The sequence below is a fragment of the Anolis carolinensis genome, chromosome 5 (assembly GCF_035594765.1).
Source record: "Anolis carolinensis isolate JA03-04 chromosome 5, rAnoCar3.1.pri, whole genome shotgun sequence".
Lineage (NCBI taxonomy): Eukaryota > Metazoa > Chordata > Lepidosauria > Squamata > Dactyloidae > Anolis > Anolis carolinensis.
In genome coordinates, this window is record NC_085845.1 from 146,460,995 (window position 1) to 146,486,022 (window position 25,028).

A 25,028-nucleotide genomic window follows, 5' to 3' on the forward strand; every position below is an offset into this window, starting at 1 on the left:
AGTTTCAGGGGGCTAATCTGGCATGATGTGAGTTGCAGTACCGCCACAACCTTATGCATTTTGTAAAATAAAAAAAAGACTTCTTCTCATAATCTAGGCCAGGTACCCAAGCTAGTTGTAAATAAAGAGTTACAGATGAGTAACTCTAGGTAACATTTCTGTATCCATGATGGCTACTTAGTTACCACTGCCACAACTTAAAACCTACCTGGCACCTCTTTTATTGAGTATCAGCCGCATAGGGGGAAAAGGTTCATTTAGTCGGTCTTGAAGCATGACTGAATGATGTCACGTTTCAGGTCATAAGTATACTAAGTAGCTAATTCAAAATACTTGCTCCCATATATTACATGCTAATCAGATTAATTAAAAAGATCACTTTAAAAAGTCTATTAGACTTATGGAAAGGAGTTTCATGTATATGTTTGAGTCCTGTTGGCCTAAAACCCCCATTTGTCCTATTAGAAGGTTACCAGTTATGGAATCTGAAGTCTGAAAACATATAAAAAGCCACATCTTTCGAGCACAGAACATCCCTGGAGATCCCACAACATACATTACAACTTCAAAATGCAATATATGGTCCGAATAGAGACATATAATGCAATTCAGTGCAGTTAAACTTTATTATATGAGTCTACACTGAGCATACAATGCAGTTTCAAACTGCATTATATGGCAGTGTAGATGGTGCCAAGAAAAGAAAAGTGAGGAAGAAATGAGAAAATGAAACAAAATCAAATGTACACCTGAACATTCATTTGTAGACTAAAACACTTCAGTGTACAATTTTACACCAGCATAGAAAAACAAATACATTAACTAAATAGTGTTTGAAAACAGATACCTCCAATTGTAGAGAAAGATTATCTGCAATCTCAAAGAAACTGTTACCATGGTGGCAACATTTATTCAAGATGCAATCTAAAGCTAACAACAACAGCATTTTTCATTTCTGAGATGGACCAAGAGAGCATTCCCCAATGAAAGTCAAATTAGTGACTGATTTGTATTTAAACTGGGAAAATTTGCAAATTGAACAACATTAATGCTTCTAAAATTGCTCCATTTGCGTTATTCCAAAGATTTATGGTCAAAATTACAGATTGGCATTCCAGGCAGTCAATCGTGAGATGCAGACTGGTTTTCTGTTAGGCATAGCAAGGCCAACACAACTGCAAGGTCATTTAGTTTTCTATTGCAAACAAATAACCAAGGGTACTATTTACAGGCTCACAAATCCAGAAACATTCCCAAGGCATTTTCCTTTTATTTCAAGTAAAACCTCTTTCTGTTTTCTATCCCCAGACAGTGGCTTTCCAGATCTTTTTGGAATGTGCCTCCAATAATTTCTCACTACTGGTTAATCTGGATAGAGCCAATAGGCCAAAAACCTCTGAAAAGCCACAACTGCTTATCCTTGTGGTGGAGTGTCATTCAGGGGACTGCCTCTGTCGGCAAATTCTGTCAATAGTTTCTTAACGTATGGATATCTAACTCTGAAACAATGACTCTGGACACATGAAGTTGGATTAAATAAGGGCCACTTTATTTGACTTATTAATGATTAAAGATGTTTAATCTGGAAAACCAACTAGCAAAGGATCATAACCTGAGGTAGGTCTTAGCTGGGGCAGGTCTCTACATCCTCTTCTCTTGGATGAAAACACCTGGCTGTGAGGGCAATCCACTCTTATGGGTTGCTTACCCTGTCCAATATTATTTTGGAAGGGAAACTTAGGAAACATTCCTCCACACAGCCCCAGAACTCAAAAAGGGAGACCAAACCCTCATGTCAGCCCCAAGGAGAGGTTCATTCCCAGCTCCCAGGCCCTGGAATCTAAAGGTTCCAGAGCCTAACCCTTCACTCAAATGATGTCAAAGTTTACACCAACTTTTGATATTCTCATCATAAATCTGCCAATGAAGCTGAATTAAAAATACTACTCTGAAGCCAATTAAACAACCCTGCAGAAACAGTATGGAATAGGCTTTTTAAAACCCTCCAAAGGGGAAAAATCTTGTCTGGCTTTAATAGGCAACCTGAAAAAAAATCATACTACACTAGTCACTTCCAGACAGCACTAAATCACAGGGGCAAAAAAATCCCAGGACTTCAGAAGAGGTCCACATACAGACCTGTTAGTCCTGGGATTTCTGCCTCTGTTGTCCAGACTTGCAGCTTTGTTCCAAGATTTAGAGACTCCCAAGATGGTCACTGTGAGACTTCCATCAGAAACCTGGGCAGCTTTTTTAAAAATAGCCCTGGGATGTGGATATACAGATATGTGGATATACGAAAATGCAGATCTCTGCAAAAGTCCCGTTCTTTGTCCTGGCCAGAAAAACTGTGCCCTCCAGACATTTCATGAAGTATCTGTCAGAGTTTTATATTATTAGGGTCATTTCTTATGTGAAAATGAATAAGTGTTTGCAAGAATCATGTCCCATCTATGTTTGACCAGCAGCAATTAAGACACCTGTTGTAGATTGAGGACTATTAATAGAGTCTGAGTAAGTCTTGTGTTAGCGTTGTTGTGTGTGTTGTTAAAGTGTTGTAGTGGCGTTGTTGTGGTGGAGTGTTATGTGTTTGCATTATATGAAGATGCTGTGATGGTGGCAAAGATGGTATTGCTGCTGAAAAGCTACTGAAGGAGAACCGAAGAGAGGTTTGAAGAGGTTTGAAGACAGAGAGTCCAGAAACCAGAAAGGTTAAAGCTTGAAGATAAGAAAGCTTTGTTTTTGCTGCTGATAAAAGCAAAGGACTGTGTTTTGTATGTTTTGTTTATATAAATCTTTCTTTATTAAAGGACAGTTTGTTTTGGGGTTTTTCTCCTTGGACGAGGGTGCAACTTCCGCAGAAGGGGTTGAGAGTTTGGAATCCAATTTGCTAGCTGCGACAGTATCTGCCACACAACCAAACCTAATGGGGTAGGACCACTTCTGCCCAAGTCAGCACTGCACAATGAAACAGAAACACACACTTTCAAGCCAGGAACAGAACCTTGACATTATTAAAACATTTTAGAGCCTGGCCATCTGTCCAGACAGATTTGGTTGTGCTCTTGTGGCATGGAACAATGAGGTGCTGTTGCTGGGTTACACATGGCTGTTCCTATTAGCCTCCTGTGTATCCTTGGCTCTCAGTATTTACAGTCCTCTCCAGCACCTCCATGTCCCAACAGCCAGTAGTAAGTTTTTGCCATTTACTAAACTGTACTCATGTTGTCAGCATACACTCAACGAGGAACCAACATGTATAACTCAGCAACATCATCCTGTTGTTCCCTGGCACAAATTCACCATGAAACCTGTCTGCACAGATGGCCACACAACAAGGTCTGACTAATTACAGTAATGATGACATTCTGTTCCTGGTTCAAAAGTGTCTGTTCCTGTTTCATTATGTACTACTTAATGTGAAAGTACTTGTTGCACCCCAGGAACTTCATTTTTCTGTCACAAACTTCACTAAACAGGTGGACAAAGTTTCTCTTCCCAGGACAAAGTTTTTGCCTTCTACTCAAGTGTCACCTTCTTTTTAGGAACTGACCAATCAGAAATAAACATTTAAAACCCAGGAACAAACCCAGATAAAAAAATCCCATGATTTCCGATTGCAGGGGCATACAGACATGTGAAGATATGGATATTCGGCTAAAAACCGCAATATTCCCACTACTGGAAATCTCATGTTTTTGCCTTTTGTAGCAGTTGCTTCCGAGTTTACAGGGAATGGTGTCTGGCCACCCTCCTGTTTGCTGTGGGAGCTCCTGAGATAATGGTACTGTCTGGACAGGCCCACTGTGGGCAGGAGAGTGAATTATGTAGAATCAAGAGTGACATGTGAGAGCAGGCAGAATTTATATTGCCGCTGGTCCCACCATCAACATGTGCTCAGCTCAGCACAGGCCAATTTAACTACCTTCTTTTCAGGAAGGCTATCAAAATTACCCCTTTGCCCACAGTGGCCATGGCTGTACAGACTTGGATTCAAATATCTCTTGGCATTGTCTTCCTTCCACATGATAGTATAAAAAATGAGTTAGGATGTTACCAAAAAACCACTGAAAGAATGCATTACATTGGAATCTGAGTATTGTACAATGATTGTATGAAACACTGCCTGAAAGTCTATCAAAAATGAAGAAATAACATTTTTAAAAGTTGACATTCAAAAGGTCAAAAGTTGAACGGTGTTTCAACAAAATTTTCACATCTTCACCTAGATGCTAAACACATCTTTTTGTTTTTATGTTGCAGCCTCAGAACAAAATAGAAGTTGTTCGTGGATCAATACTACTGTTTGTGCTGCAGACTATGTAAGTTGCAGCAAGCTCAGAAAAGGTCATACAGATAAAGCTGGTGATACAACATTTGAAAACAAAGTTCCACATATATCTTGTATGAAATCCATTTCAGAAGCCAGCTTTCTTCTCCTTCCCCCACCCGCACCTCCGGTGCTTTGTAAGATACATAGAAAAGAGCTGATGGGGCCATAAACATGAGATAAAAATAATTTTGAATGAACTCAATGGAGCTTACTACCATCAAATAATATGCTTGAGATGAGTTCATTAGCATAAAATATCCCTCTGTTGGTAATATTCTCATTACATAAAACCTAGGGGGGAAAAATTCAGAACATGCATTCAGGAAGATTTAACCTAATTTGGAATAAATAAAAGTTAATTCAGTATTTTTGTCAATCCATCCTTAGAATTGGGATTAACAAGAATTTAAAACACTTCATGATTTTAAAAAGGACCAAAAACAATAAGTCTTCAGAAAGAAATATATGCACACACAAAATCACCACTACAGTACTACAGCATGTTCACATAACTTTGTTTACTTTGTCACCTTATTTATTTATTTATTTATTTCCATATTTATATCTTGCCTTTCTCAAACCCAAAGGGGTTCACACATAAGCAACTATTTGATATACCTTAGTGCGATGTAGAATTAAAATAAACATTTTAAAATAGAATTTAAAACACATTAAAACATTACATTCACTGCAGAGAGAAAAAACTATGTGGCAAACATAATTAATTCCACCACCACTGATACAGAAAAATTCAGTGGAAACACAGAGCATACATACATATTACTTCTCCTTGCCAGTCTTTGATATGCATTTCAAATGATTCTATGCAGGGATATAAGATTCAAACAGAAAGGAAAGAAATGAAATTCTTACCAGTTTCACAGCTAGCGCCAGTGAACCCCTGTGGACAGGCACAGACGTTGGAAGCAATGCAGGCTCCACCATTTCTACAACCATCTTTGCAGAAGGCTAAAAAAATTACATGATGATGATGATGATAATAATAATAATAATAATAATAATAATAATAATAATAATAATAATAATAATAATAATAATTTGAGGATTTCTCTTTGCTACTGTGAGAAACAAACACCCTTCAATCTATTATACCTTATGCCTGCTCAACATGGGTCAGATGGGGCCCAAACAAGTAGTTGGTGCAGCCTGCAGAGGGATGAAGCAATAAAAGCACCACCACCCTCAGCTCCATACTCCTGGACACAGAGCTTCATCCCATCTTCCCATTCCCTTGCCACTGCACCTCCAGAAAAAGAATGAGAAAGGGGGAAACCAACTGGAGGGCCTGGAAGCCAGATATGTATCTAGTCTCTCTCTCTCTCTCTCTCTCTTTCTCTCTTTCTCTCTTTCTCTCTCTCTCTGGAGAGAGAGGATGGGAGATGAGAGGAAGTCCTGCATGTGAGAAACAGAAGATTACAGCAGTTGTTATTTTCTCCTGGCACACAGGGCTTCTTCCTCTGTCTTTTGTTCCCTTACCACTATGCCTCCAGAAAGAGAAAGAAAGCGGGGGGACCCATTTGGAGAGCCTGGACTATGAATCCCAGCGCAGAGAGAAAAGAGTCAGAATCTATCACAGTTTTTTCTGGGACTGGAGGCCAATTTAAATGAGCCAATTAATGAAGAGTTGGTCCGGACAGGGGCAGTTCACCCTTAAGGCAATCTAGGCACTTGCCTGAAGCGCCATCATTTGGGAGGTGCAATTGAGGCGCCTCTTGAGGCGTGTCCAAGTGCCCTAAAGCCAACTTTTTGTTGGCACGCGCCTCCGCTTCCGGCGAGAGATTGTGGAAGCCACGGCCCTGTGCTCCTCATAGCCAAAAGCATAGTGCTGGCTTCCTGCTCACAGGAGAAAGGGGTGGGATCTTCTTTGCGGCCCAACGACCAGGCTCCACTTCCTCCTGACGCCTGGCTGGGAGTTGGAGGCAGCCTCCTCTTCCGGCGCTACTTCCGCCACAACGCACTGCTGAGACCAGGGCCAGGCAGCCCGGAGACCTCACCAGAAGCAGCGGCACGCACGCTCGCCAGCCTCCCGCCAGGTAAAGCAGCTGGCAAGCGTGCGTGCTGCTGTTTCTGGTGAGGTATCTGGGCTGCCTGGCCCTGGTCTCAGCAACGCATCTGTTTTCAGAGTGTTATTCTTTATTTATTGTCCTGATTTTAGATTTTTTTTAATACCGGGGGCCAGATTCCCTTTTGGCGGCCTTTTGATTATCTGCCTTGATATTCTGGGTTATATGGCTGTGTGGCCATATAACCCAGAATATCAAGCAGAATAACACTCAATATCTGCTTTGAACTGGGATATCTAAGTCCACACTGCCCTATATCCCTGTTCAATGTTTGGTGCTAAATTCGCCAATATAGTAATTTCTACATAACATTACCATGTATTGAACTGCTTTTTCTGTTGATTTGTTGTAAAACATGATGTTTTGGTGCTTAATTTGTAAAATCTTAATGTAATTTGATGTTTAATAGGCTTTTCCTTAATCCCTCCTTATTATCCAACATTTTCGCTTATCTAACGCTTTTATTTTTCAGTGATTGGTTGGGGGGAGGGGACAAAATTCTGTTTGCCTACACTTTAAAATTACCTAGGGCCGGCTCTGGGTCCAGAGAAGCAATCCAGACCAGTCCAAGGCTGGTTACTTTTCCTTTCTCCACTCCAAAGACTATCCAGTCAGGCTGAATCCAATTCGGCCCTATAGGATGGCCACCTTTACCTGTATTTTTCAAATTTTGTTACATAGTGTTATCTGTCACTGCAGAAGTGACTCTGAAGGACTCTTGCCTGTTGCTTGGTGCCTTTGTCGATGACAGCAAATGCTCTCATGTTATTTAGGGAGCGGGGAAAGGAGGAGGTGATCTGCCTTTCCTCTCCAAGTCATATGGCTGCCTTTGCTGACAAACATGTCAAGCAATGGACAGGAGTTCTACAGAGGTCCTTGGTCACCATACTGTAGGGAAAGCAGGATGGCAGCACTGGCCTGCGTGAACAGTGGAGCCTGTTCTCCAGCTGTCCATACCACACTGAAGTGCAATGTTGCTCCAGAGCTTCAGGGAAGCTCATGAGGATTCCCCAACCTTTCCTAACACAGGGCAAAACTGCATTAATAAGTTTTACCCTGCATTGGGGGCAGGAAGGACCAAGTGTCATGTGAATGCCCAAGAGTGACTTCTCACCCACTTTGGGATTTGTGGCCTATGTAGACAGTCCCTCTCAATGTGTGACTCACTCAAGGGTACCCACTGAGTTTCCATAGTCTCAAGAATCATAATCCAGACCTTAAATCATAGTACACATGCTGTGCAAAGGCACTTTTCCCTAAATCTGAACATTAAAAATTGGAGTACCACTCACTCACACAATCTTCATCTGAACTCAACTGCTCACTTGAAACTTCCAGCTCATAATATTTTTTAATCCCTGAGCTGGAGAAAATTGTTTGGCTATGCCTAGAATTCTTGTTGTGACCTTGTTATTTTGTAGAGCAGCCAACTATTATACGACATAATGTTTAAGATGTCTCAGTGGGTAAATATCAAATAGTATCATTTAAAAATGTTGGACCTGAATATTTAAAATCCATCATCCAAGTCCAAAAGATTTATTACAGAGGAAGTAAAATTCTGCTGATTTTAAGGCTTGATACTTTACCTTTGCATACAGTGCCATTTCCAGTATATCCTGGTTTGCAAATACAGTTATGCCCTCCGACAGTATTGAAACATAGTGCATTTTCATCACAGTTGTGTTGATTTGTGAGGCATTCATCATGCTCTGAAAAGTTAAAAATAAAAGTGTGTTATTTGGATCACTCTGCAACACATCCAAGTGCTTTGGATATCCAAACTTTGATATGTTCTTCCAATTCCATCAGATTTCCTTTTTCCTCTGAGATTATGAATACCATCCTTACTACACTAATGATGAAATTATATGATCATTTACATGGGAACAAGTCTAATGAACCTCAATAGAATATATATGAAGTATGCAAGTACAATGATACCTTGAGTTAAGAGTTTAATTCATTCCATGACCAAGATCTTAATTCAAATCACTCTTATCTCAAACTGGATTTTCCTATTGAAATGCTATTAATCCATTACGGCCCACTAACACCCCCCTCCATTTTTTGTTAACAAACAAGATAATGTGATTTATAAATAACAAATAATGTATAAATGCACATGGAACAATAACGATATCAAAGATCAACTTTAAAATGGTAGAAGCACCAAGTTGTGGCAAGGAAGCACAAAGCACAAAGTGAAGTGGCAAAAACATCATTTTCTTCATACTGTACTCATTCCAGCCTCTCTCCCTCTTCTGTTCTCTCTCTCTCTCTCTCTCTCTCCATGAAGCCAAGAATACCAGGAAATCACACAATATCAACTAAAGTTCCTCAAAGCGAACAAGAGCAATGTGGACAGCAGTCTCCCAAAGTGGACAAGACCATGAGGCATGATGCACAGAAGCTTCTCTTGAAGCCCTAAAGCCCTGTAGTCTGATGCTAGCATTCCTTCTGATGCTAGCTCTTAACTCAAAACATTGCTTGTATGTCAAAGCAAAAGCAAAACTGAGTGATGTATCTTAACTAAAAACACTCTTAAGTTGGGGTGCTCTGAAGTAGAGCTTCCACTGTATTTTGTGATAAAAAGTTCATGGTTATTCAAGGTGCATCTACAATGTAGAATTATTGCAGTTTGATGCTACTTTGACTGTCATGGCTTAATACTTTTGAATCATGTGAGTTGCAATTTTACAAGGCCTTCTCTGTGGGAATGCCTTCTGGGATCACAAATGGCAATCCCAGGAGACAGTCCCTACAGCCTCCATACCTGCAAAGGTCTGGATCTTCCAGTAAGATCCAGACTTTTGAAGGTATTATTTAAACCTGGAACAAACCCGGATAAGCAGGTTTATTTCATGTCCAAACAGATTAACCTGGAGCATCATTTGGACACCCCAGGCTAATCCGTTTCCTATGCAACAATATGTGACTGGGTAGATGGAGACTCAGCAATGTATAGGTAGTAAAAGAAACCAGAATGCATTTCCTGCTAAAAAGCTGAACATTGTTGGTGGTTAGTAACTGATTCACAGTGTTTACTCAAAAACTAAGAAAGAATAAAAACTGATGGACTTTCAGTACTGAAAAAGAAGGAAATTCTGTGCAATTAGTAAATAGCCTTTCCTCCCTTTTTACCAATAATTCAAAGCCATTGAATCAATGGCTACCAATGTCATCACAAAGCAGATTATGGATGCAACTTTAGTAAGAGCAATATGATCTAAAGTTTGATACAACTCCTATTGCTTACAGTTAGGCAATACTTTTTTTATTTTATTCTATCACTGTTTTATTTTACATTTCTTTCTAAATGGTCATGGAATGATACACTTTAATGTCACAAAAACACAGTGAGATAGGTTAGTCCAGTCCAAGTGAGCTGCTGGCCCAAATACACAACATAAACTTTATGGCTGAACAGTAATGTGAACCTTGTTGTTTATGGGCTTAGTCTGTCACCAACCACTAAACCTCACTGGCTCATCATAATTATTTCCATCAAGGAATCTTGTGCTTATCGTTTAACGTATAAGACATGGTTTTTTTCTAGTTCTGTAGCATTTAACAACAGATAGTGGAGCTCATAAATTTTAACAGTAATTATTCCAAAACCTTAAACAGATCGCTTGAACTTTACTGACTACCTTCCTTTAATGAGAGTGAAACACTCGTTTTATGTACTCTTTCAAGTAAAGCTAAACATTTCAAGACTGCAAACCTGTTTGAACTTCTGATTTCTGTCTAGGTGCCAACTGGACACTATCTTTTCAGAAATATGGTTTGTTAGGGTTGATAAACTATAGTAGCCCCTTTTATGCCCCCTCCCTTTGATGCTTCAGACTGCTGTTTTCACAGTATGTTCCAGGGAACCCTGGAGTTCTTCTGAAGCTTATCAGAGTTTCTTTAAAGAAAAGATCATATTAGCTGCAAGCTTCATTAAAATACAGCTTGCCTACTGCTGCCAATCTTTTCCTGCCATGTGCTTTCACAGGAATAAATTTGGTGTACATATGGTTATGTATGCACAGCCATAGACATTAAAGGCTTCAATTTAGAATAAGCAAAATCAGGTTATCCTGGAACTGGGTTGAAGGCAAACTCTGCAGTGTGTATAAACAACACCATCCAAACCTCAACTCATTTCCAAGGTTTCCCATGTAACCACCTCATACACTGAAATTGCGTCCTCATCTGTCAGTTTTACACCACTCTGAGGTCCCTTCTAAACTGCCATATAAAATCCAGATTATCTGCTTTGGATTATAGGGCAGTGTAGACTCTTATAATCCAGTTCAAGGCAGATAATGTGATTTAGAAAGGGAAGGGAAAGTCATTCTTATTTCTCCAGATTTGCAAATGTGGGAGATTTGGGCACCTTCTACACTGCTATATAATCTAGATTATCAAAGTGGGTAATCCACATTATCTGATTTGAACTGGATTATATGACTCTACACTGCCATATAATCCAGTTCAAAGCAGATACTCTGGATTTTATATGGCCGTGTAGAAGGGGACTCAGGGAAACAGTGAAAGGAAAATAAGATTCCAGTATGTTCCACAGTTTTCAGAAAATGGAAATAATTTATCTGGGTCTGTGTGTGACATCTAGCTCTTACTCTGAACAAATAATAAATCTTAGTACCATAATCAGGGCATTTTGGTCCTTCAGTGTTTAGCAAAATATATGAAGGAACTGTTGGTTTTGATTCCTGGCTCATGCAATTTAATTACTTCCAACTCAGCATAAACAACTATATCATTGCTCATAAAATACTCCAGTCATTTCAATAATCTTGCTAGACCATATGATGCAGTGACCTCCAGCAAAAGCAAATTTCACAGGATGATTCCAAGATTAGAATCATTCACATAGATTAAGGTTATCTATGGAAGAAGTCACAGCTTGCAAACCAGGCCATGGGTGTCAGATGTGCTATAGAATTAAGTAGATGGGGTTTAGCAGTAATATTAAGATACTCTTGTTTAGCAGTATCTTAATATTATTAAAATGTACTGAAAATAATTTTTCTCTTTTCATGTAACGGAAGGGAAATTATGAAATTATATATCAAGTATTGATAAAGAGAATATCCAAATGTATTGTAACCCTTAAAGGAATACAGGCTTCATTTTACCCCATTCTGGAAACTGATATTTACAATATCTTGGTTTTAATTGCCGAGTTGATTATTTAATGTAGCATTTAAAACAAATAAGGACTGGTGGGTTTTCAGACATTCTGCTCTGAAATTCAATAATCTTTTAAATGAAACTGATTTATTTTTCCTGACGTCTTCTATTACCAAGCTCTTTGCTTCTGTGCTCTGGTGCTTGTGAGAATAGTTAGCTATGTGTTACAGGTTGAATATGCCTTATCCAAAATGCTTGGTACAGTAGAGTCTCACTTATCCAAGCTAAACGGGCCGGCAGAAGCTTGGATAAGCGAATATCTTGGATAATAAGGAGGGATTAAGGAAAAGCCTATTAAACATCAAATTAGATTATGATTTTACAAATTAAGCACCAAAACATCATGTTGTACAACAAATTTGACAGAAAAAGTAGTTCAATACGCAGTAATGTTATGTTGTAATTATTGTATTTACGAATTTAGCACCAAAATATCATGATATATTGAAAACATTGACTACAAAAATGGCTTGGATAATCCAGAGGCTTGGATAAGCGAGGCTTGGATAAGTGAGACTCTACTGTACTTTGATTTTGGAATGCCAATATTTTCATATATGTACATAAGGAGATATTTTAGAGAGGGAAACCAAGGCATTTATGTTTTATCTCTGACTTATACACATAGTCTAAAGGCAATTTAATACACAATATTTGCAATAATTTTGTGCTTGAAACAAAGTTTGTGTACACCCAACCCTCTCAGACACCCATGTGGCTATTTTCAGATTTTGGAGTATTTCAGATTTTAATTCCTAATAAGGGATGTTCAACCTACACTGGTACTTAGAGATACATTTGTCCCAGCAGCGGTATTTTTAAGTGGACCAACTACACATATATCTTGAAGAGATACTCAAAAGCTGTGTACACATGCAGATTACCTAAAAGACTGCTAACTTATAACTAATGGCTACTTTTTACTGTTTTTTATCCCCCCCCCCCCCAAAAAAAAAACCAGACTATACAACCATAAAATAAACAATGAACAGGAAAATATTTTTAATTTTAAACTGCCAGTTATATTTTGACAGTGGTTTGTTACAGCCTTTAAGATTATTCACATGTCTATGCCTTAGGGCCAAAGTGGAAGAAAAAAGTGTATCTTAAACATTTTGAAAAAGGTCAGTATTCATGCTAGCATGTTAATGTCAAATGGTTAAAGAAAACCAATTAATTAACATTAAAGCACTGAGAGTGAATTATGAAATTATTTTGCTGTATTATATATAAATGTGAATTGTTAATTCTTAAATTATAACTGCATGGAAATACTCAAAATGGTTAAAGGTAGTCACTCCCCTTTAAAACTTCCCTAAAATATCAAATTAAATAACAAATTAACATTAATTGTTACACGGAAAATGACATAATTTTGGTCGTGTATTTTCCGGGCTGTGTGGCCATGTTCCAGAAGTGTTCTTTCCTGATGTTTCGCCCATTTCCGGCCATGAAAGCCTTCGACAAAGACATGAATTTTGTTTAAGTTTTTTAAAATGACCTTTTAAATTGTGGTTTAAAATTGTAATGTGCTGGAAGTGACAACAACAAAGGGTTACTGCTGAATATAAAGAAAATGAAAACAATGACCAGAGATTGTTTGCAGAACTTTAAAGTGAAATAATTAAATACTTCATAGGGCTTGACTCAGTAATTGGTCAAACTAAAGACTGTAGTCAAGAAATTAGCAAAGATCCAACTTGGAAAGGCAACCATGAAAGAACTAGATAAGATCCTCAAGTGCAAAGAAATATAAGGAAATATTAAAGTCGGAATCATCCAGAGCATAATATTTCTGATTTCTCTATGTGATTGCAAAAGCTGGGCAGTGAAAAAAGCTGTTAAAAAGAGAATCAGTACTGGAAATGCGGTGCTGTGGAAAAGTTCTATGGAAATCGTGGGATACTTCAGAAAAAAAAGAAACATAATGAATGGGCCTCCCAAAAAGCAAAGCTATCCAAATTCAATATCTTGTACTTTGGACATATCATGAGACAAACTGATTATGTCCAAAGTACATATTGGTAAACACAATAAAGGTAAAGATTTCCTCTTGACATTAGGTCTAGTCGAGTCCATTTCTAAACCGAAGTGTCTGTATTATCCATAGATGCCTCCTAGGTCATGTGGCCAGCATGACTGCATAGAGTGCCATTACCTTCCCACCAAAGTGGTACCTATTGATCTACTCTCATTTGTATGTTTTCGAATTGCTAGGTTGGCAGAAGTTGGGGCTAACAACAGGAGCTCACCCCATCCTGTGAATTTGAACCTCCAACCTTCTAGTCAGCAAGTTCTGCAGCTTAGTAGTTTGACCCACTGTGCCACCGCGGCCCCATGGTAAACACAATAATGCTTGGTAAAGGGGAAGGCAGCAGGAAAAGAGGGAGATCACACTATAAGTGAATTGATGGAAGGCATATCTGAAGTATGAAACTCCTGAGTAGATGAATGGGGATCTTAGAAATATCTCCCTCTTAGGGTTTGCCATAAATTTAAATCAACTTCAGGGCAAATAACAACAAATGGAAATAATGTATTATTTGGAAGTTATTTGTAAGCATGTTCATCTTGTTCCTGCACAGAGTAAATGTACATGGCTCAAGTTTGCAAACAAAAAAGATTTGCGGAGGAGAGCAAAATCCAGCCCCTTTCCCCACTTGATGCCATTGTACTCTGCTGCAGTTTTTCCCTAGCCCTGTTCCAATGCTAGAAGTGAATTGGGCAATAAAGAACTGCTTAAAGCAAATAAAGGGTCTCAGTTTTGCATTATTCTTTTCCTGAACACCACTCATACAAACACATTTTGAGTGTCTGATAGAGAAATAAGTACTCGTTTTAGTTGTTAGCCATAGATAAAGGACAGGAAACATTTTAAGCACAGGTTTATGAACTTCAGCCTTCATATTAAGTCGTTTGCATTCTCTTAAGAAGCAGAAAACAATACAGCGGCGTTTACTGCTTTTCAGCCTTGTGATTGCAAGGATTAGGCAGGGTTTTCTTCTGGGAATTTTCTTCAAAATATACACCACTACTTAAACAACTACTCTTACAACTAAATAATACAAGAGACAGAGAGAATATAGAGACTGTTGCGGTTGCTTTTTAATCCTGCAGTAGTCTGTAGAGGAAGTGCGTCCTTTTTTTATAACTATTCTGCTGTATCTGAATTCTCTAGAGAAGAATGCTTTCTTAAAGAGATCAGGTTGAGTAGACAGTCAGCTGCAATAGCTCTACCGTGACAATATTCAGCATCACTTTCCAAACCGGGTACTGAATGACCAATCATTTTACTGTCTGCTTTCCTTTCACTGCCTTTTTGAACCACACAGAATTTCCTCATAAAATTACATCAAATATTAATTGGTTAGTTAGTGGGTTAGATTATTGAGTAGATTGGGTGGTTTACATTTCTCCAACATTAAGTTGTTAACTAAATAGTAAATAATGAGGCTCCACACTGAATTTATTAGCAGGATTTCTGATGCCATTTTGTCTAAATTCAAAGCAACGATCTCGTTTAAATTGAAGTAATCTAAATGGATTTTTTGTTGACAGCATATTTGGATAAATTTATGATAATAGAAAAGAATATAATAATGCTGCCAAAGTTAACACTGCTGCTGCATTTTCATTAAATATCTAATACAAATTGCACACCGCATTTCATTTTATTATGAGCACTTTAAATGATAGATCTAACGTGCTTTCTCGGAAGCATCTGGAAAAGGTGTTCATATTGGACTAAGAATATTACTTCAAAACAAAAGCAAAACATGTGTAAGAACCTGAATCACACTGGAGCAGTACAGATTTGGCAGCAGATCTTAAAAGCATGAACTCAATTGACAGACCCAGTCTTTTAAACTTGAACACGCCTATCTGTATTTTATAATGCGTTTTATGAACGTCTGATGTAAGTTAATTTTTAACTGATTTATAGTGTATTGTACAATTTTTATATATGTGTTTTATTGTAAGCCGCCCTGAGTCCCCTGTTGGGTGAGAAGGGCGGGATATAAATATTGTAATTAATTAATTAATTAATTAATTAATTAAAGTCAGGTAATATCACTAGGAAAAAAAGTCCATTACAATAATTCAATGTTGTTTTGTGCCTTCAGATTGTTTCCAACTTATGGTAGCCCTAAGGTAAATCTATCACATATTGGGTGGAGAGAGTGTTAAATTTTCTCAAGGTAACCCAGTGGATTTTCATAGCTGAGAGGGAATCTGAACTCCAAAGTCATAGTTCAACCCTCAAGCCACTACATCATGCAAATAGTTCTATTGCCCTTCAAACAAATATACTCAATGTAATGACAATTTTTTAAAAAACTTAGGGCACTTCCAGACTATCCTTTAAACCGAGAACATCCACGTTTGAAAAACACGAATGTTCCTGGGTATTAATCTACACATGCCCCAGAAAGCGAGTGCTTTCTGAGGCGAGCAACCAGATGCATTCCCGGAACTTTCCGGGAGAACACTCAGACACCCTAATCCCTCCCCCCAAAAAACCCAACCCCCCTTTTAAAAATAAAAGAGCTTACCCAGCCTCCATTTGCATGATGCTGGAGCTCCCCTGGCACATAGGAATGACGTGCCAGGACAGCTCCGGCATGATGCTTTCTTAAAGAGTTCTTTTATTTTTAAAAGTGGGTTGTGGGGTTGTGGAGAGGATTGGTGTCCTCACCATTTTCTGGGCTATTTTAACCCAGAAGAACACAGGACTACTGTCTGGACCTCCCCCTCAAAAGTCCAGAATTTTTGAGAGAGCAGCCCAGACAGAGGAAGTAGTAGATTTGTCCTGCATTCGTTTTTCTTTGGGATGTCATCTGGACATCCCACTTTAAAGTGCAGGAACTCCCGCTTTAAAGGGGCAGTCTGGAAGAGCCCTTAGACATGTTATTAGACTTGAGGCCAGATCCGATTTTAGCCATTTCCTTTGGCCAATCCAGCTTCTTTGGTTTGTTCGGATGCCCATAATGGCAAGGGGGCAGCCATCATGGATTCCCATCCAAAACTGGACCACTTAACAGCCGATCTCAGGTCCTCCTCCCCTATTCAGCACAACAATTCAAAGTGCTGGTTTTGACCTATAAAGCCCTAAACGGTTCTGGCCCAATTTACTTGTCCGAACGTATCTCCTCCTATGAGCCAGGAAGATCCCTAAGGTCATCTGGTGAGGCCCTGCTCTCGGTCCCGCCTGCCTCACAGGCGTGGCTGGTGGGGACGAGGGACAGGGCCTTCTCGGTGGTGGCTCCTCGGCTGTGGAACACCCTCCCCAGAGAAAAACGGCAAGCCCCAACCCTTTTGAGTTTTAGAAAAGCCCTGAAAACATGGCTATGTGTTCAGGCTTTCGAAGATTAAATGATAAAGACGACCCGGACTGATTTACGGCTACAGCACGAGGATTTTGGAGGAATGGATTTTAATCATATGTTTTATATCTTTATATTGTTTTAATTGTTTTATTGGATTTTCATTGCTGTTTTAATTATGTGTAGGCATTGAATTGTTGCCAATTTTGTACGCTGCCCTGAGTCCCTTCAGGTGAGAAGGGCGGGATATAAATGTTGGAAATAAAATAAAATAAATAAACAGTTTAATCTTTTTGCTTTTCCTTGATTTTCCATTATTTTCTTAATTCCTTTTATTTAATGGGACTGACTGGGAGTTGGGGACATGTGGGGACGGGTGGGTTTTTTTTTTTAAGGAAGCCCAGGGAGCTTGCTCCAGGTCAATCACTCTTTCTTCCCTGGGAAGTGGGAAGCCTCCTTAAATGCCCTGGAAAGCTGTGTGCAGGAGGAGAGCATGCTCACCTGCAGCCTGTCTCCTCTAGAGTAGAAAGAAACAGTTTTAATGAAGCATTAAACCCAGACTCCTCTACAGACAGAAGGGAAAGGATCACAGAAAGAGTGGTATCTTAACTCTGGTGCTTTTAATCCAGGTCTTAATGAAGGATATGAGCCAGATACGGTGCTTTCTTAACCCTTGCTGACACCCAGGCTCCCTTGAAAGAAAAAAGGAAAGGGTCCCAGGAATGGAAAGGGGAGCCTCGTAAGTTCCCCACTGTCCTCATGGCCCAGATCTAGCCACATTTTTCAGCTACAGACTGAAAACAGCTATCCAGCAACCCACCCATTTTTCAGAGTCATGCGAAAGCAGATATGGGGTCTACAGGTATCCGGCCAGCACAAACGGATCAAGGTTTAGCCAAAATGCACAAGCCTACATATTATAATATAATTTAGTTTGGAAGGAACTACTAAAACAAACTTAGTGTATAGTGGTGATGTGATGTAGCAAAGTCAGGCAGATAAAGATTGGGAGACAGACTGGAACTAGTTCTGGATCAACTGATTGTAGAAATGGGCATGACGGTTACCTAGGCAAATGGGGCCAAAATTTAGAAGAATCCTGGATAACCAGGTAATATAGCAGGAAATATTGGCAGGAAATAATAACTAAATGTTTTCTATGGCTGAGCAAAATGTACCTTGAATCTCATGTGGCCTTAATTGTTGTGCAATTTTCCAGTTCATATGCTACTGCTAGGAGAGCTGCCAGTGCTGAGGGAGGGGGTCCAGACTTGCCAGTCTATGGGGAAGATCCAGTATTTTTGCAATAAGTGCACAGTCTTGTCACATAATCCTTTTCCTTGCTTCAAATGGCACAATGAAAGGGCCAAGTACAAACAATCAACATCTCTGTTCCCAATATTATCCTCTTACTCTTGAGCAAATCAAGCCTGAACTCTCCTTAGAAGCAAAGATGATAAGCTGAGATTGTTGCATTTTGGAAATATTATGGGTAAAATGGCTTATGTAACAGAGTGATTTTACAGAGCTGTAATTAATCATGAATGGATTTCTCTTGAAAACTATTCCTCAAGGCACACAAACATCCTTCTAACTCTGTTTATGATATTAACTTCAAATGAAATGTTTCAAACTTTTTATTAAAGTAGGAGGCGTGATATGCATCCAATCATTCTCCAGGATCCGAGGAGAAGCCCAACAAATCTAATCTTGTGTGAAGAGAAGGTTAGACGAATAATATAACCGTCACATATATTTAATAAGAACAGTTTTTAAAGCTCAGCGTTATTGCCAGTACTGTAACTCAGTATAGGTAGGAAGGAACTGCAGGAAAAAATCCACAGAGTACAATAGTAACAATATATGGCATTTTACTCTTTTGAAAGTCAAACATGAGTATCATTTTATTTCAGCTTGCCATAAACATATGTGGAAATCAATATTTTGCTTGAAAACCATTTTAAAGAATGGCTGAACTTAAAACACTTCTATTCCTCTGTGACTAAAGATTTAATACACAAAGAGATATATTTGCTTTTCTTCATTGATTACCTTTGCATTCTATTTTTCTGCCACAGAAGCAGATGGAATGGTGTTTGGATTAGCGACCAATAAAAAGCCATATCTAAAAATCAACTACAGTAAATCCAAGCAGTTAAATTTTATTTTACAAATTTCTCAAGTATGGTTCATTACATTCTAAATGTTCAAAAAGAAAGGGGGGGAATTAAAATGTCAGCAGCATTCATTTACTTTTTCATTTCAGCTTTATTTTCTTTTGAAGAAATAACAAGTGAAGACTTAAACCCTTTTACAAAATGATTTAGTGTCCATTATACTGACAGCAGCAAGCCAGGACTGATTTCAATGGTCATTGAATTACTCCTTGATAACATATCAAAGAAATAGAATTTTAAGATATTAGCAAGGATTTGCAAATCTGGATTTGCATATATATAGTCATTAAGAGCAAATAAGCGATTTCCACAAATTATTTCTAAATTAGGTTTATTGAACATCTCTAAAATCAATTTCATTGTGACATGAATAAAAATAACTTGCATTAATCATAGCTGAGTTTTGAGGCTCTTAAATCGTGATAATCATGTTGATGTTTTCCCCCAAAGTAATTGCTTTCAAATGTATGAAGTTATCATTACTATTTTATACAAAGAATATAGGAGAAATCCTTATCCCCATGTAGATCTCTTATGTATCGAATGAATAGAAAAGAGTAGAAAATTATTGAAATGGGACTTCCCCACATTTTTCTTCCAATTCTCATTGTTGTGCACCTTCAAGTTGTTTCTGACTTATGGTGACCCTAAGGAGGACCTGTCACAGTTTCTCTTGGTAAGATTTGATCAGAGCAGATTTGTTTGGGTGCATCAACACTGCCAAATGAGACAGTGTAGAGTTGCATTAGCCTGCATGCATTCACACAATGCATACAGACTAATGCAATTTAACCCAGGGCACAAAAGTAATGCAGCTGTGCTCTGAGTTAAAAAGATACAGGAGCAGGATTTGGATCTTCCCCTGTGTTGGGGCAATTGGGCAGTCATCCCAGATCCCTATGTGGGATGCTGGATACTGTAGTTGTCTCCATAGACATCGCATGTTTCCCAGGAGTTAGAATGGCAGTCACTTCCTGCCCTCTGCACCTTTGAAAAAGTTCCTACCACATAGTAGCAGTCTTCTTGTTCTGGTTCCATGCCATATGACTGGCAAAGGAACCTGGAAAAAGAGGGAAACAGCTTCATTCCGAACCAGCCTTGGAATGGCTGGACACTTATGTAACACAATATGGTCCGGAACTGTCATTTTTCATTCTGGTTTTCTGAGCCACATTATGTACAAGGAGTACTTGCCTTTCTCTGAGACTGATAGAATGTGACTTGACAAGGTCACCCAGTGGTTTCCATGGCCAAGTGGGGATTGAAATCCTGGTCCTCAGAATCAAAGTCCAATGCCAAAATCTCTGTACTATCCTTCCTGTTCCTTGAAGGATTGTGGGAGTGCATGTAGTGCAGGATATCACAGGTAAGTAAAAATAATGGGGGAGGCCATACTGGTACCCCTTGCTACATGAATAGAAGAGCAGTTCAGTATCCAAGCCATTATATCAAAATTCCTCAAATGTATTTTTAAAAAGTATATGTTAAATACATATCTCATATTTTAAATGCATTCTGCACTTCCAGAAATACATAGTATAAATCTAATCTTTCAATTCAATGCACTAGATCATGGTAAGTAATCTTTATGGGTTTGATTCCTTTATTAGACTATACAAAGGGATTCAAAGATGTTGTAAGTTGGAAAAATCCCTTTATGGTGCATGTTTTCAAAAAGTTAAATGCAGCGGAGGAATAGAAGACAAGAGGATAACAAACACAGCAGAACCGAGCAGAAGAGAAGGCTGAGAGGAGAAATGATAGCCATGTACAAATATGTGAGGGGAAGTCATAGGGAGGAGGGAGCAAGCTTGTTTTTTGCTGCCCTGCAGACTAGGATGCGGAACAATGGCTTCAAACTACAGGAAAGGAGATTCTACCTGAACATCAGGAAGAACTTCCTCACTGTGAGGGCTGTTCGACAGTGGAACTCTCTCCCCCAGACTGTGGTGGAGGCTCCTTCTTTGGAAGCTTTTAAACAGAGGCTGGATGGCCATCTGTCGGGGGTGCTTTGAATGCGATTTCCTGCGATTTCCTGCTTCTTGGCAGGGGGTTGGACTGGATGGCCCATGAGGTCTCTTCCAACTCTACTATTCTATTCTATGATTCTAGGAGCTGACACACTGAAGTCACAGGTTCTGCAAATTCACAAAAAAAATTGTCTCACACTGTACTCAGGGCCCATCCAGACAGGCCCAAAAAGCATAACCTGTCAAGGTTTTACCGGGGTGTCCAAATGATGCCCCCAGTAAAAATGAATTAATTTGGAACAAACCAAGGTTTTCTACCCAGGGGTGAGTTCCCACAGCCACATCGCTTCTTCGACCTTCCAAAAGCATGGAGAAGTAACATGTTGGCCCCCCTTCCCCTCCCAGCCCCATTCTTTCTCCCAAACTTACCCCACATGCTTGCCAGACACAGAGGGCCTCTCTGGAGAGCTGTGGAATCTTTTCAGAATGACACTGGAGGAGAAATGGGGGAAGGAGCCACTCTCCCCTCCCTCTCCTCCAGTGTCATTATGAAGAGATTCCATAGTAGAGTTGGAAGAGACCTCATGGGCCATCCAGAGAGGCTCTCAGTGCCTGGCAAGCATGTGGGGTAAGTTTTGGAGGAGGGAATGGGGGGCTGGAGAGTAGCTGGATGACCCAGGAAGGCATGTAGCCACACAGAAGGGAAATCCCGGGGTTGTGGGAGGGGGTAAGGACTACAATGTGGGCAAAAACGGGTTAGTTTAAACAATTTTTCCCGCATTTTCTGTATGTCTGGAAATGCCCTCAGCTCATTGTAACATTTTGCCTGATGAAGAGATCAAAAGATCTCTGCTTACACATCTTTGGAAATATTTTGGTTGGTCTAATAGAAATAGAACATATAATAGAAATATTATTGTAATTACTTTATGGACGACCTGATTTCATTGTTATCACTGCTGTTATAAAAACTGAGAAAAGCACAAAAAGTGACTGAGATTGACTTTATTTCCTTAAGGTCAATCTCAGCCACTTTTTATAGGTATTCGGCTTAAACATTTTAAATGTGAAACATTACAAGGCAGTAGTCAACAATATCATGGGAAATATTCTAATTTGCAACGTTCTTTGAAATTCCTAGTAGAAATAATAATCTATGCAGAGGACAGGAGTAGAGGGGATGCACTCTGATATTTTGTTCATAAGGTGTTATATGTTTCATTAATTTATATTTCTTCTTTACTGCCACCAATTAATATTCAGGTTTCTTTAGCTGCCACCATTTTATTACACCTCAGCCACCTGCTGTGTCAGGATTTTAAATTGACAGGCCACCTCTTTGTTGGGATGTCAGGAAGGCACACAAACTCTTTAGATGAAGTAAAACAAGAATATGATGTTTATTTGTGTTGGAACAGTAAAAATGTGTAGTGGCTTCAATAAAAGATTAGGCTTTACTCTTACAAAGAATGGTTTTATTACTTGAATTCTGTGGAGATATGTTCCTTCATACAAGAATACAGTTCAGGTCTATGAAACCCTTTTAAAAACCTTTTCTCCTGTTGCTTGACACCAGCACTCTAAACTATAGAGTCTCGATATAGTTCTTAGCCCTTCTTCCCTGAAGGCTTTTAACTATATTCCTCAAAGAGGTATCTCTCTAATAATAGTTCCCAAAACTATCTCTATCTTCAATCTCCAAACACCATCCAATTAACTCCCTAACTGACTGAATAAATTCTCTGGCTGCATACCTCCGTCACTTTGGCTCCGCCCATCTGCAGTTAAGCAACTCCATTTACATCAGCCAATCAGACTGCACTTCCAGCAATTGCTACCTGATTGCTCCTCCTCCTTGCTCTGCTCAGCTGTTGCAAGCAAGGCCTGAAGCTACCTGTACACCAACCTTGTAAGGTAAGCTAATCCGTTACAATCTACAACAGCAAGCATTGCTATCATACAACTTCCATACATTATATTCCCATGCAAGCAGCATTCATGTGGAGAATTTAGCCAATTAAGGAAGTAATTTTAAATAGTAACACCTTTCCCTAGTTTTCTCTCTCGACTGCTTCATCTAAGGTTCACGATTCATAAAACAACTGTATGTGATAAAATCAGAGACAAAACACCATATTTTAAATGCCATTAGAAACATATAAATAGATGCATCACTACACATTCCCTCTATCTATATAATCTATTTCACTGAGCCACTTCAAAATATGGGGCATGACCCCTTCTTTCTATCGTATAGAGTACAAGGACAAATGTTGCTGTTGTTTAATATCAGATATTTGTGGAGGCCTATTTATTATAGATGTCAAAATCTATGGATTTAGAAGCTAAAACAATTACAGTTGCAAATATATCAGATGAGCTTTCTCGTCTGCCTAAAGTTTCATTAATTAGAACCAACTCTCTATCTAAAATATCAGCCCACTCTTGTTCTGTGGGGAATTGAACTATATTCTTCCAGATGCTTAATTTCCATGTTGTCAGATTACTTATTTTGTGTTTTGAATCAGAATATGATGTATGAATGTAGAAAGGACTACATGTTAATCTGAATATTAGTCCGAAAAAGTGTACCAGGCCAATTCCAATATTTATTAAATTATTATCATGAAATTGACCCCAAAAGATCATCGAAGCCTCAACTGTGATATATATTTAAAGTTATCAAGGAACAAAAGCAACCAGCACACAAAGTAAAAAATGAATCTTTAGGGATAAAAAGGATTGATCTTGATCTTTCAGTGAATGCAGTGCCTCTTTGAATTGCTTAACTAAAAAACTCTTTTATGAATAAAATATCAGAAAATCCTTCTATAATTCCTTCTGAAACCAAGAACTAACAGAGAACTGCTCTCGGACAGTTCAAACTCTGTTTTAACAACATAAAAAAATATAATATTGGAAGTGAAGTACTATATATACAGCAACAGAGGTATCCAAAACCAGATCTGTGTAGCTATTAAATATTTCACAAGAATGTGATTGGATATCCTTAACAGAATAGTATATTTCAGAGAATCATTGACACTGCAGTTTAGCACCTAAAATCTACCAGATAGCATGGTCCTTGTCTAGGTTGGCTGAGGAATTTTGCAACTTGAAGTGGGAAGAATAGCCAAGTTCTGAGTGAATTTTCAATTATAACAGCCACCACCACAACCTAAGACCAATATTACGTTAAATGGAGCGGCATAGGAATTTCTGCATGGCTGCTCCAGTAGATGAAATAATCACATAGATTACTTGGCTCAGACATTACACCCATATTAATCTTACTGATCCTTAGGTAAGCAACAGTAAGTTTACTTAAAAAGAGAACCTATCTTCAAGCTTGAGTAATGGTCTACCTGCATCTGAAAGAAAATCCAGTTTGAAGTATTCTTTTCTAATATAAGCCCTATCATTTTGTATTTGTCCATAAACGTTCCCAGCATCAGATTTCAGTCCAAAAGATGTTGAACCTGTCAAAATAGTGAGTTTCTGACATTTTGATAAAGACTACCTTGTTTGGATTTTTCATCTTCTGAAGTGCTTAACATGAACTGACAGTTCATGTCTTGTTTGTCAATAAATGAACAGTTCAAAAATCACAATGCTAAGTCCAACTTGACAGTGAAGATGCATGTGGGCTTGATTTGTCTTGTTCTGCTGCCATTGCACCAGTAAAATAACATTTAATACAGCAATCAAATGAAAGGTAGGATGGCAGAGAATGGCAGACAAGAGAAATTGCATATTCAAGGCCCTACTGGACTCATGCCAGCAAAATGACACCCATTCTGGGCAATTTTTTGTCTTCAAGGCAACTTGAAATGGTTTGGGTCCGGCACATCTAAGCCTTCTCTTGATACACTCCTGTTACTTTCATGGCCCAAATAGCATCTGTTTTTGTATCTAGTGTATCATGTCTACATCTATGG

The 25,028-nt window shown here is 38.8% G+C and overlaps 1 protein-coding gene across 5 annotated transcripts in view; it reads right to left on the reverse strand.

Moving 5' to 3' along the window:
* The window catches only part of nell2 (neural EGFL like 2), a 185,518-nt gene that overhangs the window by 58,097 nt on the left and 102,393 nt on the right, over positions 1 to 25,028 (reverse strand). For all 5 annotated transcript variants that reach the window (XM_062982513.1, XM_062982514.1, XM_062982512.1 and 2 more), the window contains 2 exons: positions 8,007 to 8,129; positions 5,207 to 5,302 (listed from right to left, as the gene is read on the reverse strand). In XM_062982513.1, the coding sequence (XP_062838583.1) occupies positions 5,207 to 5,302; positions 8,007 to 8,129 (219 nt within the window). The remainder of the gene's footprint in view (positions 1 to 5,206; positions 5,303 to 8,006; positions 8,130 to 25,028) is intronic.